The sequence below is a fragment of the Caretta caretta genome, chromosome 3 (genome assembly GCF_965140235.1).
Source record: "Caretta caretta isolate rCarCar2 chromosome 3, rCarCar1.hap1, whole genome shotgun sequence".
Classification (NCBI taxonomy): Eukaryota; Metazoa; Chordata; order Testudines; family Cheloniidae; genus Caretta; species Caretta caretta.
Window position 1 is genome coordinate 111,503,416 of NC_134208.1, and position 18,400 is coordinate 111,521,815.

Here is an 18,400-nt window from a genome sequence, read left to right on the forward strand (position 1 = left end):
TTAGCACTCTCCCATGGTGATCAGAGGATGGCTATGAACTGCAATATGATGCGGCTGTGAAAAAGGCTAATGCAATTCTAGCATGCATCAGGCGAGGTATTTCCAGTAGCGATAGGGAAGCATTCCTGCCATTATACAAGGCGCTGGTGACACCTCAACTGGAATACTGTGTGCAGTTCTGATGTCCCATATATAAGAAAGATTAATTCAAACTGGAACAGGTGCAGGGAAGGGCTACTAGGATGATCAGAGGCGTTGAAAATCTACCTTATGAGAGGAGACTGTTTAGCCTAATCAAATTAAGGCTGAGGGGAGATATGACTGCTCTCTATAGATACATCAGAGGATAAAAAATACCAGGGAGGGAGAGGAGTTATTTAAGTTAAGAGCCAATGCTGACACAAAAACAAATGGATATAAGCCGGCATCAACAAGCTGAGACTTGAAATCAGATGAAGATTTCTAACAATCAGAGGAGTGAAGTTCTGGAACAACCAATGGGGGCAAAAAACCTAACTTTTTTAAGACTAAGCTTGATAAGTGTATTGAAGGGACAGTTCAATGAGATGGGCCACATGCCATTGTAGGCAATCTGTGACTGCCAGTAGCAAATATCCCCAATAGAGGAGGAGGGCTTTGAGTTACAACATAGAATTCTTTCACAGGTATCTGGCTGGTATTTCTTGCCCACATGCTCAGGGTCCAACTGAGCACAATATTTGGGGTCAGGAGGGACTTCCTCCCAGGCCATATTGACAGAGACCTTCGAGGGAAGGGAGATTGGGACTTGAGTCACTTGCTGGTTTAAATTAGAGTAAACAGTGGATTCTCTGTAACTTGAAGTCTTTAAATTGTGATTTGAGGACTTCAGTAACTCAGCCAGAGTTTATGTTCTATTACAAGAGCAGGTAGCTGATCTGCTGGCAGGCCGCAAGGTAGGCGGGGACATTCTGGCCGCCACCTCCCACAGCTCCCGTTAGCCGGGAACAGCGAACTGCGGCCACTGGGAGCTGCAGGCAGCCGTGCCTGCAGACGGTCAATGTAAACAAACTGTCTCGCAGCCCACCAGCAGATTACCCTGATGGGCCATGTGCGGCCCATGGGCCGCAGGTTGCCCACCAACGATCTAGTTAGAATGTAATACACAACGGAACGTGGAGGAGTAAATTCCCAAGATATGATGTGCCAAATTCTGTACACAGATCAATGAAGATATCCCAGTGAAGACTACGTAATGTGCGCGCATGCATACAAGGCCAAAATTTGATCCGTTTTCTATGTTATAAGTCTCATTTAAAATATATCAGAAGGGTAGCCATGTTAGTCTGGATTTGTAAAAGTGGCAGAGTCCTGTGGCACTCTATAGACTAACAGACACATTGGAGCATAAGCTTTCGTGGGTGAATACCCACTTCGTCAGATGCATGTAGTGGAAATTTCCAGAGGCAAGTATAAATATGTAAGCAAGAATCAGGCTAGGGATAACGAGGTTAGTTCAATCAGGGAGGATGTGGCTCTCTTCTAGCAGCCGAGGTGTAAACGCCAAGGGAGGAGAAACTGCTTTTTGTAGTTGGCTAGTCAGTCACAGTCTTTGTTTAATCCTGAGCTGATGGTGTGAAATTTGCAAGTGAACTGAAGCTCAGCAGTTTCTATTTGAAGTCTGGTTCTGAAGTTTTTTTGCTGCCGGATGGCTACCTTTAAATCTGCTATTGTGCGTCCAGGGAGATTGAAGTGTTCTCCTACAGTTCTCCAACACTTCAATCTCCCTGGACGCACAATAGCAGATTTAAAGGTAGCCATCCGGCAGCAAAAAAACTTCAGAACCAGACTTCAAATAGAAACTGCTGAGCTTCAGTTCACTTGCAAATTTCACACCATCAGCTCAGGATTAAACAAAGACTGTGACTGACTAGCCAACTACAAAAAGCAGTTTCTCCTCCCTTGGCGTTTACACCTCGGCTGCTAGAAGAGAGCCACATCCTCCCTGATTGAACTAACCTCGTTATCCCTAGCCTGATTCTTGCTTACATATTTATACTTGCCTCTGGAAATTTCCACTACATGCATCTGACGAAGTGGGTATTCACCCACGAAAGCTTATGCTCCAATATGTCTGTTAGTCTATAAGGTGCCACAAGACCCTTTGCCGCAGTTAAAATATACTTTACCTGGAATCTCTGCACTTTTACCATCCCTTTTTCTAAAAAGCAAGCTAATAAAGTAACTTGCCTACAACTGAGACTTTGTTCTTCATTCACATCAATGACAAACAATACAAATTGCTCCTCATAATATTTTGTACTGTTCTCCTATTCACATCACCAAGGACTACGTGCTAACAGACAGACTATTTCTTTCACTTGCACAGCTTTTCATTACAGACTTTGCCACACAAAAAATGATAGCTAAACACCAGGAACATGCCTCACATATTAGAAGTACCTTGTTTGTTCCCAAAATCTACCATAGTTCTCTCACCTCGGGTAGTGTCAGCACATCTTGTTTAACATCTCGTCGGGTGTGTGTCAGAATAAGAGCCAGTACCTCTACTGTCTTTCCAAGACCCATCTCATCTGCCAGGATTCCTCCAGGCCACGGAGGCCCTGCAACTGGGTGTTCACGGATAATGCTAAAGATTAAAGACACACCCAAACAAAATTTAACAAGTTACAAACTAGTGTGACCAGAAGAGTAGTATGTGTTCAAAGTAGCAGAGATAATGAATAATTTCTGCAAGCTACATATATAGAGAGAAATATGCACCTGTGTTAAAGAAAATTGCTTTGGTGGCTATGTTTAAACAGATTACAAAACAATAACTTACATAATTTTCAAAAGGTTAAGATGAACAAAATCTGCATAAAGCAACTATACACTACAGTATACAAACAAATTTACTTCTCACAAAATTCATAATTTGTTAAAGCAATACTAGTTACTGTATTAATCTATTTTCTTGTCCAAGATCAATAGAAAAATGAAAGTTTATACTGTCTCTTTGCTGTAAACTTTAAAAACTTGGAACACAAATTGAAGGGTTGTAGCCTTCAAGTCATTAATTAAAAAAGAATGAATCCATTACACTTGAATTAAGAAAAAAAGTTCCTACAGCGAATATACTGATGACATTAACCTACAATTTATAAACTTTCTTCTCCCCGCCACACCCCACATTTTCTTCTTTCATATTAAATATCCTATACCTCTTATTCTACATTTACTAACTGAAAAGGCACGGTTATTACTTATCCAATGCTCTTCATGTGAAGGTTTCTAACAAAATTTTCACAAAGTGGCATGTTTAGGTGCTGCCAGGAACAACAGTGTTCCCTCTACAAAACAAAATCAACTCACCAGCCAGTAAATGGATTATAGTAGAGTTTTACTCCATCTGGAGTGATGACCTCTCGCCATAGAAAGTGTAGTGTGTTTTCTATAGAGAAGGAAACCATATGAATATTACAAGATTTTTCATAGTGCTTAGAACTGCACAGCATTATTATGACATTTAAAGGCAAACAGGAACCAAAAACTGGAATTAGTTGCCTGTAACTGGAAGTTCTTTGACATGTGTGGTCCCTATCTGTACTGCACACGTGAGCGTGTGCACACACCATAAACCCATGTCCAGAAATTCTAACAAGCAATGTTTGTTGCCCTACAAATGCACAGTAGTTCTCCTCATGCTCCAGACTGAGGGTGTAAGAGGAAATGCAGGCTGATACCTCTCTAGTTCCTCTTCTTACCGCAAATCTAGTAGGATCCAAACAAGAGGAGACAGACAGTGGGTAATGGAATTCAGATAGGGACCACACATCTCAAAGAGCTTTCAATTACAGACAAGTAACCTCCATTTCTTCTTCAAGTACTCGTCCCTACGTGCATTCCACACAAGTGACTGAGAACCTGTATTGGGACTGGAGTGGGTGAGGGAGACAGAGCAGCAAAGATGCTTGAAGTACTGAAGTTCCCACAGCACTGCATCTGCAGCAGAGGACTACACTAGCGTGTAATGTTTTGTGAATGTGTGCCTGGAACTCTAGGTAGCCACTCTGCACATGTCCAGTAATGGTACTTCCGGCAGGGATGCTGGGTAGCAGTGGCCCCAAACTGTGGAGTATACTTCCTTCTGGGGGTGCAGAGGGGCCCAGGCCAGCCCCCATGTGGGGTATGGAGGGAGTGCCACCCAGCCCTGCTCCACCCCCAACCAGCTCCAGCCGCAGCTCCACTCTGCCACCAGGCGCAGCTCCAGCCACAGCTTCACTCCATCCCCTGCTCCGTCCCCAGTCATAGCTCCACTCTGCGCCCTGCTCTGTTCAGGCCCCAACCACAGATCCACTCTGCCACCTGCTCCAACTGCAGCCCAGCTCTGCCCTCATTCCTGCTCCGCTTCTAGTCCCAGCTCTTCCTCCATACCTAATTCTTTTCCCATCTCTGCTTTCAACCCAAGCTCCTCTGCTGAGCCAACTGTGCAGTAAGAGAGAGCACGCCGCGGACAGATTCCATAACTGGTAACGGGGGCGGGTGGAGAGGAGGGGTAACAGGAAAAGTTTGGGCACCACTGCTGAAGAGGCACCTTGTGCTCTCATGGTGGAGGTATATGTACTAACTGATAGCTCACAGTGATGTGCCCAGAAGTCCATTTAGATACTCGGAGGATAAAACTTGTTCTCGCAACCTTTCTGCTATGGCAATAAATAACCTTAATGATTTTCTCATCGATTTGGTCCTCTGCAGCTAGAAAACCAAGGCACATCTGACATGGAGGGAATAAAGTCTTCTCTCTTCAGTAGCGGAATGGGGTTTCAGGAAGAAAACAAGTAAGTAGATAGTTTGGTTGTCATGGAACTCAGAAATAACTTTGGGGAGGAATTTGGATGGAAGCGAAGGAAGACCTTTCCCTTGTGCAAACAGTACATGGTGGGTCTGCCATGACGGCTTCCATCTTATTCACACTTCTGCCTCAGGTAATAGCAACCTTCATGGACAGGTGGGAAATGGAGAATGTTCCCAAGGGAAAGATATCTTGCTCTGCCCTGTTATGTAAAAGGCTGTGTGGTGACATTGCCTGAATTTACTTGGGCATGGAAAGAATGAATGAGTGGAAGACCAGACCTGCATGCCAGGCAGACTGCCTTCAGTTCCAGAAGACTGATGTGCAGTCTGGCCTCCTGTGGATCCACATAACTTGTATGGCATGGTTGTTCAGGTGAGCACCCCAACCCATAAGGGAGCCATCTGTTATGATGGTGACAGAGGGGGCAAGAGTGATGAAGGGGACATCTACTCTATTCGATCCAGGTTCAACCAGCAGGTAAAAGAAGCGATAGTGGGAACAGTCACTCTGGTGTTGATGTGATCCATGCCCAGTTAGTAGATTTACCGGAGTCCGGCCTGTAGACAGTGTACAGGAAGCCTGGCAAATGATATCACAAGTTCACAAGGTCATGTGGCCTAGAAGAGAAAGCACAGATTACTTACAGACTGAGGACTCTGGTCAAAGTGTGCCTATCAGATTGCTCATTAACCGAAATCTTTCCACGGGGAGAAATGCTCTTGCTCCCATAAAGTTTATTATCTGTGTGGGTGTGTTAAAAAGGACTTTTCTTTGTTCACACAGACACCCAGTACTGCTAGAAGATTGGCAACTTTGAGAAGGAACAATCTAACCTCATAGCTGGAGCAACCTATTAGGAGTCAGTCATTGAGATATGGGAAAACTGTTTAACGCCAACATCTCATTTGGGCTGCCACCACAGAGAAGACCTTAGTGAATACTCTGGGTGCTATAGAATATCTAAGGGGAAGGGCTCTGAACTGGAAATGTTCCCAACCCACTAAAAACTGAAGGAACTTTTTGTGGGAGAGATTAATATCTGCATGAAAGTAAGTGTCCATGTGGAAAGCCACGAACCACATACCCTGGGAGGGGATTATTCATGCTAGTGTAACCATCCTAAATTTTGATTTTTGAAGATGTTCACTTATAAATGTCCAGAATGGGTCTCCCTGCTCCATCTTTTTTTAAGGACTAAAAGATAAGGGGACTAGCACTCTCTCTCTCTTACCAAGGTGACACTCGGTCTATTGCCCCTCGGAGGAGGAGAGAGTCCACCTTTTGTTGAAAAATAACCTCATGAAAGTGGTCCTTGAAGGGGGACTGGGAAGGGAGTTTGTGGGGAAGAGAAACTCTATGAACTATCCTTGGTGGATAATTTCTAAGACCCAACTGTGAGTCATATTAGGAGTCCCAATTGTGGGTGAAAAGTGAGAGATGGCCCCAAAAGATAAGGGGAGGTAAGCGGTGGGTTGGTCTCGGCTGAAGCATCAGAAGTAGCCTTTAGTGGATGAGTGGGAATGGATAAAGGTCATGGTAGCAGAGGGGTCTGAAAACCAAGACTTCTAAATCCTCTGACATTTATGAGGGGTTGGATGCAGGCCGTACTGGAGTTTCCCATCATAGGCAAAACGTAAAATTTAGTTTGTTTCAGTGCACCTTGTGCGAATGTAAACTGATGAGTGATGCGCAGATCCATCTGCACATGTCTGACCACATGTTTTTGGCACAGCCTGCTTTCTTCACTGAGGCTTCTCTTTGGCTTTTTCTGTGCTGATATTCTCGATGGCTTTAACTGCAGACCAACAGGTCTGCTGCCATCCTGATTAACCAACAGCAGCAGCTTCCCATGTGTGTTCGGATCAACTTTGACAGCTTGTAGGTGAGTTCTGAGAATGTCCTTACATCATTTTCATTGGCCTCTTAGCATACACATTCTTGTTTTCCACTGTCCATAAAATATGGCTTCATAGAGTCACATAGCATCCATACATACAAGGTGATCAGCCCAAGGAAGTTGTGCCTGTCTGATTAGGGATTCAACACTAGTCACGCAGCACCAGTCCAGGACTCCAATGGCTGGTACGATGTCTGACCATTTAATATTACCCTAGTTCCTTCAAGTCCTGATACAGAGTGCCCAAATCAAAGATCCAGAATGGGTCTCAGTCTTCCTTTTTTTTTCTTTGGGGGGGGGGCAGACTGAGGAATAAGGGGAATAGAATCCTCTCCCTTGATACTGTAGTGAGACTTGTTCTATCGCCCCTTGCTGTAGGAAGGAGTCCACCTACTGATAGCAGAACGTCTGTGGAGGATATGGCCTTGACCTACACACCTGCCTCTGGTGTTTTCTCCTTGGGCCCGGGGGTCAATTCCCAGGAAGTGTATAGTCAACCTCTAGTCTTTCAATGAGTGAAGGAACTCATCCTTTTTCTTACTGAATGGTTCAACTTGTTGAAAGGCAAATCCTGTATGGTATTCTGGACTGCCCTGGAAGCCCCGAAGGGTGAAACCAAGACACACACCTTATAACTACGCCAGTGACTAAGCCATTGCAGCTTGACTGGATGTCTTTGCCGCTCATTTGCCCTCCTCTATGAAGGACTGAAATTGGGCTCTGTCTTCAGGGGGAAACTTGTCCTTAAAGTCAGCCAGCCTGGCGTAATTTTTAAAATCATATTTTGCTAACAAAGCCTGGTAGGTACTGATATGGAATGGCATGCTCATAGAGGAAAAGACCTTTCTTTCCAATAAATCTAACCTCTTTGAGCCCTTGTCAGCCAGGGTGGTCTTGGAATGCTGTGATCTTACACTCTCCATGGCTGACTGTACCACTGGGAAGTTGGGTGATGGGTGGGAGAAAAGAAATTCAACCACTTTGGCAGAGACGAAATAGCATCTCTGAGCCCTCTTAGGCATGGGGGCCCATTAGACTGGGGTGCATCAAACCACCCTTGCTGGCTCCAGGATGGCCTCATTAATCAGGAGCACCACCTTGCTTGGACCTGTAGGCTACAGAATAGTCGGTACTGGAAGTCCTGGACCTCCTGATATTTGGAGGTCATTGGCTATCCTCTGAAGTAGCTCCTGTTACTGCCTATGGTCACTTGGCAGAGATAGTGAGGATGGAGTGACAGTTTCTTCCAGAAATGAGGATGAGATTCCCATCAGCACCTGCAGATCTGGATCAATGTCGTTCTCCTCATACTCTGATGATCTGGTGGATGCCAAGTAGGAGAAGTGTGGTATGACACATGAACGGATCTGGGGTGTTTTCCTTAGGAGTCCCACAGGCCACAATAAGGACAAACAGAGGAATCGACTGGATGTGGGGGCCCCACTAAATCAGGTGCCAGCAGTGCTTGGGGAAGTCATATCTGGGAGGACGGCATCCAGAACTCCTTGACTGCCTATCAAAGCTCAGCTCTCTCTGAGGAGAAAAGAGACCATCCAGGGTGTCTGATTCATCTGCATCTGAGAACTGTTCTCTCTCCATTCATGGGGCCAACAATATTAGAGGATGCATGCATGCATGACCAGGGAAGAGTATAAAAATATTGCTCGGCCATGCAGGAGTGAAATCAGGAAGGCCAAATCACACCTGGAGTTGCAACTAGCAAGGGATGTTAAGAGCAACAAGAAGGGTTTCTTCAGGTACGTTACCAACAAGAAGGAAGACAAGGGAAGTGTGGGCCCCTTACTGAATGAGGGAGGCAACCTAGTGACAGAGGATGTGGAAAAAGCTAATGTACTCAATGCTTTTTTTGCCTCTGTCTCCAAAAACAAGGTCAGCTCCCAGGCTACTGCACTGTGCAGCACAGTATGGGGAGAAGGTGACCAGCCCTCTGTGGAGAAAGAAGTGTTTCGGGACTATTTAGAAATGCTGGACAAGCACAAGTCCATGGGGCCGGATGCACTGCATCCGAGAGTGCTAAAGGAGTTGGCGGATATGATTGCAGAGCCATGGGCCACTATCTTTGAAAACTCATGGCGATCCAGGGAAGTCCTGGATGACTGGAAAAAGGCTAATGTAATGCCCATCTTTAAAAAAGGGAAGGAGGAGGATCCTGGGAACTACAGGTCAGTCAGCCTCACCTCAGTCCCCGGAAAAATCATGGAGCAGGTCCTCAAGGAATCAATTCTGAAGCACTTAGAGGAGAGGAAAGTGATCAGGAACAGTCAACATGGATTCACCAAGGGCAAGTCATGCTTGACTAATCTAATTGCCTTCTATGACAAAATAACTGGCTCTGTGGATGAGGGGAAAGCGGTGGACGTGTTGTTCCTTGACTTTAGCAAAGCTTTTGACACGGTCTCCCACAGTATTCTTTCCAGCAAGTTAAAGAAGTATGGGCTGGATGAATGGATTAGAAGGTGGATAGAAAGTTGGCTAGATTGTCGGACTCAACGGGTAGTGATCAATGGCTCCATGTCTAGTTAGCAGCCGGTATCAAGCGGAGTGCCCCAAGGGTCAGTCCTAGGGCTGGTTTTGTTCAATATCTTCATAAATGATCTGGAGGATGGTGTGGATTGCACCCTCAGAAAATTTGCAGATGACACTAAACTTGGAGGAGAGGTAGATACACTGGAGGGTAGGGATAGGATACAGAGGGACCTAGACAAATTGTAGGATTGGGCCAAAAGAAATCTGATGAGGTTCAACAAGGACAACTGCAGAGTCCTGCACTTAGGACTGAAGAATCCCATGCACCGCTACAGATTAGGGACCGAATGGCTGGGCAGCAGTTCTGCGGAAAAGGACCTAGGGGTTACAGTGGACGAGAAACTGGATATGAGTCAACAGTGTGCCCTTGTTGCCAAGAAGGCCAATAGCATTTTGGGCTGTATAATTAGAGGCATTGCCAGCAGATCGAGGGACGTGATCGTTCCCCTCTATTCAACATTGGTGAGGCCTCATCTGGAGGACTGTGTCCAGTTTTGGGCCCCACACTACAAGAAGGATGTGGAAAAACTGGAAAACGTCCAGCGGAGGGCAACAAAAATGATTAGGGGACTAGAACACATGACTTATGAGGAGAGGCTGAGGGAACTGGGAATGTTTAGTCTGCAGAAGAGAAGAATGAGGGGGGATTTGATAGCTGCTTTCAACTACCTGAAAGGGGGTTCCAAACAGGATGGATCTAGACTGTTCTCAGTGGTAGCAGATGACAGAATGAGGAGTAATGGTCTCAAGTTGCAGTGGGGGAGGTTTAGGTTGGATATTAGGAAAAACTTTTTCACTAGGAGACTGGTGAAACACTGGAATGCGTTACCTAGGGAGGTGGTAGAATCTCCTTCCTTAGAAGTTTTTAAGGTCAGGCTTGACAAAGCCCTGTCTGGGATGATTTAGTTGGGGATTGGTCTTGCTTTGAGCAGGGGGTTGGACTAGATGACCTCCTGAGGTCCCTTCCAACCCTGATATTCTATGATTCCTGCCTGACGGCTGGAGAGGGGATGGTTCTTGTGTCATAAAAGCAGTTTCATCCTCCAGTTTCACCCTCGGGACCAATGAAGAGTCAGGTCCAGCACTTTTGGATGGAGCTGGCAGTTGTTGGTCCTTGTGTTTCAGAGCCGGAGCCACTGATGGAACCAACAGATTCTTTTTCTTGTGCGTGCTACCTTTCAGTCTCAGGGTTTTTAGTGGTCCTGGCACCACAGCATCCACGTGTGAGGCTCTCCCGTCTTGGGTAGGGTTAGGGAGGGATCTCTTCATTTATGAACATATCCTTGCGACCATGAGAGTGCCCCCTACTCTCCTGGGAAGTCTGGAAAGAAGATTCCTTGGCTTAGCAGCCATAGATTCCATTCCTAAGCTTGTGCTTGGAGGGGCACTACTCATTTGATGGGACTGATATACACAGGCATCTCCTTGACCCAGATCATAGTGATGTCTCAGCCTTCTTCATAAGGTATTTCCTTAATCAAAGTTCATGAGCTTCACGTGTTCATGGTGGAAACAAGTGAGATGCTGCACTATACTGCTTGGGTGCGAAGCATAATGCTGCAGAGACAGCATTGGTGATCATCACTCATGAAGAAGTAGTGAGGGCAGGACATGCAGCTCTTGAATCCCCAGGACTCTGGGCATAGTCCCAGACTGCAAGGAGGGAGTCCCCAATATGGGGGGAAAGAACAAGCTATACTACCTATACTAATATAAAAACTATAAAACTATTTACAATACTTATTTACAAGCTATCAAAGAGAAAAGTTGGAGAAATCTGCAGACACGGGGTTCCAACTCAGGCCATGCAGCAGTAAGAAGGAACTGCAAAGGCGTCAGCCTGCATTGCTTCTTATGTCTTCAGTCTGGAGCACAAATAGAACTACTCCACACGTGAGAGCCAATGGGCACGGTTTGTTAGAATTTCTGGACTTGGCCATATGGCGCACATGTACACTCATATAGGCAATATGCATAGTGACCAGCACTTGAAAAAGTATCTTCAGAGCGGTAGGGTCAACCAGCTTGATCAATTGTTCCCTGGGTCACCAGAACTATATACTGTAATAATATATAATCCTTAGTCTAAAACTCTGGCTTCTTGTTGATCATAACACATCCACAGCAATGCAGAATCAATGCCAAGGCTGCTCCAAAAGACATAGTAAGTAAGTAATGAACAATGGTAGGGAAATTCAGTGTATAGCCCAAAATATTCTGAAGCGTGACAACTGATCATGGATAATAGCTATTTTTCAAACTTAAATACTTTAATTATAAGACTACTTTATTTTGTGAAATGTTATTATTTTGAAACAATAGTAAAATGCAACGTATCCAGATTGACAATGTCTATATTAAGTTCTAGACCAGAATGAAAACAGCTCACAATTAAAAAAAAAAAAAAAAATAACGCTTAACTAGTTGCCTCAAATACAACTACAATTTTTATTAATAAAATAATAAAAGCAAAGCTTCTAATTACTAAATTATCAAGGAGACTATTCTCATAAAATTGTGCTAGTTCATATTCAATCCTTTTTGATACTGTATTGTTAATTTGTTTTGAGTAGTGTTATAATCAAGATGTGCATTTGTTGTCCACAGCCATGTACTTGCCATTGGTAGGGTTGTTTCTGAAATTCTCCCGTTGCAACATCCAGTTCACAGCCTCACTTTGATAGGGTCTCAATACAGGAATCAATGCAGAGTGCTGTACGTCCTCCCACAAAAACTGGATTTCCTGCTGATGTGTGTGCCTCACAAAGTCATACAGCTCTTCAATATTCTGTCGTTCCAGCTCTCTGTCAGATTCTTCCTCATCCTCTTCCAACACATCTGCATATATGAAGAAACATATCATCTTACCCCATCTTTATCAGCAACTAACATCACCTCAATTAAATAAGCCTAGCTTTATTGCTACATGTTTAGTTAATATATGAAAACAGTTAAGCACTGCTTCCATAAAGAGTATGAACTGAGTATATTTTATTTTAGTTGATTGTTCCTGGTGGGGGTGACAGTAGTAGACAAAGATGGGAATTAAATTCCTGAATCTTAACACTGGCATTTTTTCAGACTGCAAACTTACCAAATGCTTAGAAGCAGGAAGAGGTGGTTCCTTAGCAGGTGCTGGGCCCAAATATTATCCATTTGAAGTATGGATACTCCAGGGTTTCTCCTCTATTGAAGCCCCAATAGGGCATACAGCAAAACAAGGTTTTTTTAAGCATGCTATGCTCTTTAGAGCTTCAGTAAAATGGAAGTCACAGCCCCAGATCAAAGTGTAAAAGACAACACGGGGAAGAAAATACTACCTTTCTGCTCCATTTCCAACTAAGAAAGGAGAAGCAAAACATGACAAACTGACCATTTCTTGGCCCCCCCTCAAGGGAGGGGCATGTAAAAAGAATTTGTACTGCCTTCTCCCAGCCTGAGGCAGGAAAGAATGTGTCATGGAAGCTGAAGGAGAGAAAAGGGTGAGGGAGAAGATTTGGAAATGTTCTTTCCGTGGTGCCCCATGAGGGAGGGAAAAAAATTAGATGGATCCTTTGCCTCAACTTCATGAGCAAGGGAAGGGAAGAGAGAAGAGAAATGCTCTGTCTGGCTCAAATATGATAGAGAGAAAGTGAGAGGAACGCTTCCCTCACACACATAAGGGTTACTACACTTTCCTTCATGTGATTACATACATTGTTCTAATGGCAAACCTAAAAAACCCCCAAATAAATGGAAAATCTTAATAGCAAAACACCCTGTTTTCTGAAGCACAAAACTGGAGAAGTATCCAAAATTACTCTGAAGTGAACCCCAAAGAAATGTATGCAACATTTAGGACCACGTGTTCAACTGATGGGAATTAGCATGGCTTTATTATTTCAACTGAACTAGACTGATTAATATCATCAATGAAGGATTAGTCCTTAGTTTCTATCTCATAATTGTGGGCTGAGGGGGGTTCTTTTGTTTCAATTGTTTTTAATAAATATTTTTCTAGATATTTCATGCTGCCTTTGAAATGTCAGCTTGTCAAAAAAAATGGATATAAATGCACCACAAAATTCAGAGATTCTTGCTTCAGAATTAAGGCCAGGATGGTGCAGAATAAAAATAAACTTGTTTAAGAGATATAAACCTTCTAATAACCATGTTTTTCTAGATTGTCTTTTAAATTTGCTTGTACTAATTTCTACATTTTTTGCCTTGCTAAGTGAAACGCACTTTTAAAACAAAAATGCTAGCAATCAAGAGTATACAAGTTCATGAATCTCATATATCCATGCAATATGAACTTTAGTGAGCATACAAAATTTCAAATTCAAATCTCCATTTTTTAAAGTTATGAAACATATTCCCATGACGACACTCTGAACCCAACACTTCTGTGGGTGCCCTTGGGAAATATTCAAATGTAAAGATAATTTGCATCACTAGATTGGAGATACTCCCTAACCCTCTAATTAACTTATTCTCAGTTTATTACTAAGAACTAGGCCTAATTAATGATGTCAGTATTTCAGCTGTTTCTGAGCCATATAAACAAGCTAAATAATTAAAATTCACCATGATAAGTGTTCCAGGATTTACAGGCTCACCTTTCTGGGGAAAAAAATGCTTCCTGATATACCTGTCCTATTTGTCCAGAAGGCATATAATAAATAAAGCATCATTTTGCCATCATCTGGTTCTCTAAAGAGCTTCTGTAAAATCAGGAAGAGTACCATTACTAGTTCTTTCTGCATATTATTAACCAAGGAACCAAAGGTCATGACGAGAGGAAATTCTTTAGTTGCCTATATACCAATGCCAGGAGCCCACATAACAAACAAGAGGAATTAGAATTGCTCATTTAAGAGCAAAAATTGGATCTAGTTGGTATTACCGAAACCTGATGGGAAGATTCTCATGACTGGAATGTTAAAATCAAGGGTTATAACCTAATTAGGAAGGATTGAGTGAGCAAAGGCAAGGAGGAGTGACACTGTGTCATAAATGATATTGCTTGTTTCTGAGTCACTGATAACTTGGAAGAAAATTATCTTCAGTACTAACAGATAAAGCACAAAATGGGATATTACTTGGTGTCTGCTACAAGCCCCCAAATCACACTAGGGAAAAGGATGACCGGCTGAATAAATAACAATCTATGCTGTGTAGGAAAAAAGCTCTGTGATAATGGGGACTTCAATCTGAGTGACAGGTGCTGGGAAGCCTCATGCTGCCAGTACTAAAACATCCTTGAAATTTCTACATAATACAAATGACAATTTCTTAACTCAAAAAAAAAATGTTGTTCCAACATGGGGGAATGATATATAGTAGACCTTGTCTTGACAGATAAAGAGGAACTGATCACAGAACTAAAAGGTGATGGTAACTTGGATACAAGTGATCATGACTTGATAACATTTATAACGTGCAAATAGAATAAAGTCCAGACCATTGATATATACACACTTGGTGCTTTAAGAGGTCCAGTTTCACAAAGCTGAAAACAATTATGAACCATAATAGCGGAGAGGAAGAATTTAATCAGAAAAATGTGTAAAATAATTGCGATTGTTTTAAAGAACACTTTACTAGATGCCCCCCCAAAAAATCACAATATCACAATTGAGGAAGAAAGTTGTATTGGTCAAAAAACAGATCTGGTTTAGAGGGGAAGTGATGGCAGCTATAAAAAAAAATATATAATAAATGGAGAAAGATGAAGTTTATAGTAATGAATATAAATCAGAAGCTATGAAATGTAGAAAACTGTTAAGGGAAGCAAAGGGACACAAGGAGAAATCTATGCCCAGCAGATTTAAAGACAATAAGGAGTTTTTAAAGTATATTCGGAGTAAAAAGAATCCTAACAATGGTATCGGTCCATTGATAGTCAAAAATGGTAGAATTATCAACAATACTGTAAAAGGCAGAAATGTTCAATAACTATTTCTGTTCTGTATTTCGGGAAAAACAGATGATACAGTCATATCATATGATAACATTCTTTCCATTTCTGGTATCTCAGGAAGATGTTAGAAAACAGCTACTGAAGTTAGACATTTTTAAATCAGCAGGTCTAGATAACCTGATCCCAAGAATTTTTAAAAAGTTGGCTGAAGACCATTAATGTTGATAAATCTTGAAACACTGGGGAAGTTCCAGAAGAAAGCTAATTTTGTGCCAGTATTTTAAAAGTATAAATAGAATGAGCCAGGTAAGTATAGGCCTGTCAGCTTGACATTGATCCGGGCAAGATAATGGAGTGGCTGATACAGATTCAATTAATAAAGAATGAAAGGAAAGTAACATAATTTAATTCCAATCAACATGGGTTTATGGAAAATGGATCCTATCAAGCTACCTTTTTTTTAAAGAGATTGTAAGTTTGGTTGATAAAGGCAATAGAGTTGATGTAATATACTTAGACTCCTGTAAGGCATTTAAGTTGGTGCTGCCAGACATTTCAATTAAGGAACTAGGAACGATAAAAAATTAACATGGCACACATTAAAAGGATTAAAAGTTGGCTAACTGTAAATGAGGAATCATCATCAAATGGCTGCGTTTCTAGTGGTGTCGTGCAGGGATCAGTTCTCAGCACTATGCTATTTAAAATTTTAATTAATGACTTGGAAGAAAAATCACTGATAAGTTAGCAGATTAGAAGAAAATTGGGGGGAGTGATAATATTGAAGAGGACAGGTCACTGATACAGAGAAATTTGGATTGCTTGGTCATAGCTGTGCATAAGCAAACAATATGCATTTTAATAAGGCTAAATGTAAATATATACATATAGAAACAAAGAAGGTAAGCCATACTAACATGATGGGGGACTCTCTACTGGGAAGCGGTGACTCTGAGGAAGATTTGGGGATTATGGTGATAATCAGCTGAACATGAGCTCCCAATGTGACCCTGTGGCCAAAAGAGCTAATGTGATCCTGAGATGCATAAGCAGGAATCTTGAGCAGAAGTAGAGGGGTTATTTTACCCCTCTATTTGGCACTGATGCAATTGCTGCTGGAACAGTGTGTCCAGTTTTGGTGACCACAATTCAAGAAAGATGTTGATAAATTGGAGAGGGTTCAGAGAAGAGCCACAAGAATGATTAAAGGATTATAAACATGCCTTATAGTGATAGACTCAAGGATCTCAAACTATTTATCTTAACAAAGAGAAGGTTAGGGGGTGACTTGTTTATAGTCAGTAAGTTCCTATATGGTGAACAAATATTTAATAATGGGCTCTTCAGTCTATCAGAGAAAGACATAACATGATCCAATGGCTGGAAGTTGAAACTAGACAAATTCAGATTGGAAATAAGGCATAAATTGGTAACCATTGGAATTATTTACCAAGGGCCATAGTAGATTCTCTGTCGCTGACAATTTTTAAATCAGGATTGGATGTTTTTCTAAATGATATGGTCTAGGAATTATTTTAGGGAAGTTCTATGGTCTCTGTTACAAAGAAGGTTAGACTAGAGGATCACAATCATCCCTTCTGGCCCGCAAATCTACAACTCTGTTCTGCTCTGTGTTGTCTTTATTGTACCTCTAATGCCAGTTATGTCATAGTCTCCCAAAACATGCACAGTAAGTTGTCTTATCCTATTTATTACAAAATGTTTAAAATTGCAATTACCTCCTCTTTCACCTTTCCCCATCCATGCAATTACCCATATAATATATGCTGGATTTTGGAGGGTGGGGGGATGGGGTTGGGGAGTGGGGGTTGGTAGATTCAGAGTTACTCTTCTTCCCATCACTAATCCAAAAAGAAAAAAAAAGAGCAGACAAGTAATTTTTATATCTTACATATGTATGCTTTGGTCCAGTGAAGATATAGCCCATACCTCCCCTAGAATAATGGTTATCTTAGAGAACATCCAAAAATCGTTCTCCGTATATCAAAAATCTTTTCACAGTCACCCTTCTATCTCCATGGTTTAAAAAGTCCACACTGCCCATTTATCTTGGTCTAGTAGGAAACTTTCTGGGTTGAGTAGAGGGATCTAATCTAATCAGTTTTGACAGAATTGTTTTAATAAAAATATAAATAACTGATGAAATACTTTTCTCCCAAGTCTGCAGGCAGAAAGTTCCAATGCCTCTGCTGATGCCTATAGCTTTGCCAAGCATCTGTGGAGTGAAATTAACACACAGTTGCAATAGAAATTGCTATGGGAAGCAATGAAAACAATAAGAATAAGGTCAATTTCATTTAATCTCATGGCCAAATACTAAAAGGCGCCAGGTATCTTCCAAGTGCGTACACCTGCCATTGAAATCAATGGTAGATAAGTTATAGGTGTTCAACATCTCTCAGCATTTTCCCCTTAGCGTAAACAATCGCCCAAAGAAATAAATAGCCTTCCATCTTCACCTTCCCTCACCGCATTATAAACTTTACACAGTCAACCCTCTCCATCATACTTAATTCAGTACCCAAGAAGAATATGATGCCATGGAGAGAAGCATCACATTAAGATGATAATACTTATAAATAAAATACTTTGCATTTACAGAGCTCCCTCCATTCCAGACTCTCAATGCATTTTCCAGATATTAGTTTAACTTCACAACCATCACATGAAGTAGCTAAGTATTAGAAAAGTGCATGGGTCTAAGTGACTTACCCCAAAACATACAACAACTCTGTGCTGAAACTATGAATAGGTCTCCCAATTCCCAGTCCTTTGCTTTACAAACCTATCCTGCCTCCCCTTCACAAAAAAATTACCAAACACAAGCTTCAACTTTCTGAAAAGAGAACTAAATACTGAGACATTTAGAACAAAACTAAAGTACCACTCTCACATCCCATTCTGTCCTCAGCCTGAGAATAATATATTGTTTAAAACTTTAGTTGTTCTTTAGAGAGGACATTCATTGAAAAACAGAATCATAGGACTGGAAGGGACCTCAAGCGGTCATCTAGTCCTGTCCCCTGCACTAACGGCAGGACTAAGTATTATCTAGACTATACCCGTCAGGTGTTTGTGTAACCAGCTCTTAAAAAGCTCTTATCATGGAGATTCCACAACCTCCCTAAACAATTTATTTCAGCGCTCAACTACCTTGATGGGAAGGTTCTTCCTAACGTCCAACCTAAACCACTCT

General features: G+C 42.1%; 1 protein-coding gene across 4 annotated transcripts in view; it reads right to left on the bottom strand.

The window, feature by feature from the left end:
* SHPRH (SNF2 histone linker PHD RING helicase) overlaps nucleotides 1-18,400 on the bottom strand; it is a 139,725-nt gene that overhangs the window by 100,740 nt on the left and 20,585 nt on the right. For all 4 annotated transcript variants that reach the window (XR_007355789.2, XM_048844315.2, XM_048844316.2 and 1 more), the window contains exons 4-6: nucleotides 11,901-12,119; nucleotides 3,355-3,433; nucleotides 2,479-2,629 (exon numbers count right to left, since the gene is read on the bottom strand). Coding sequence is in view for 3 of the 4 variants with exons in the window: in XM_048844315.2 (XP_048700272.1) it covers nucleotides 2,479-2,629; nucleotides 3,355-3,433; nucleotides 11,901-12,119 (449 nt within the window). In the remaining variant the exon portion in view is untranslated. The remainder of the gene's footprint in view (nucleotides 1-2,478; nucleotides 2,630-3,354; nucleotides 3,434-11,900; nucleotides 12,120-18,400) is intronic.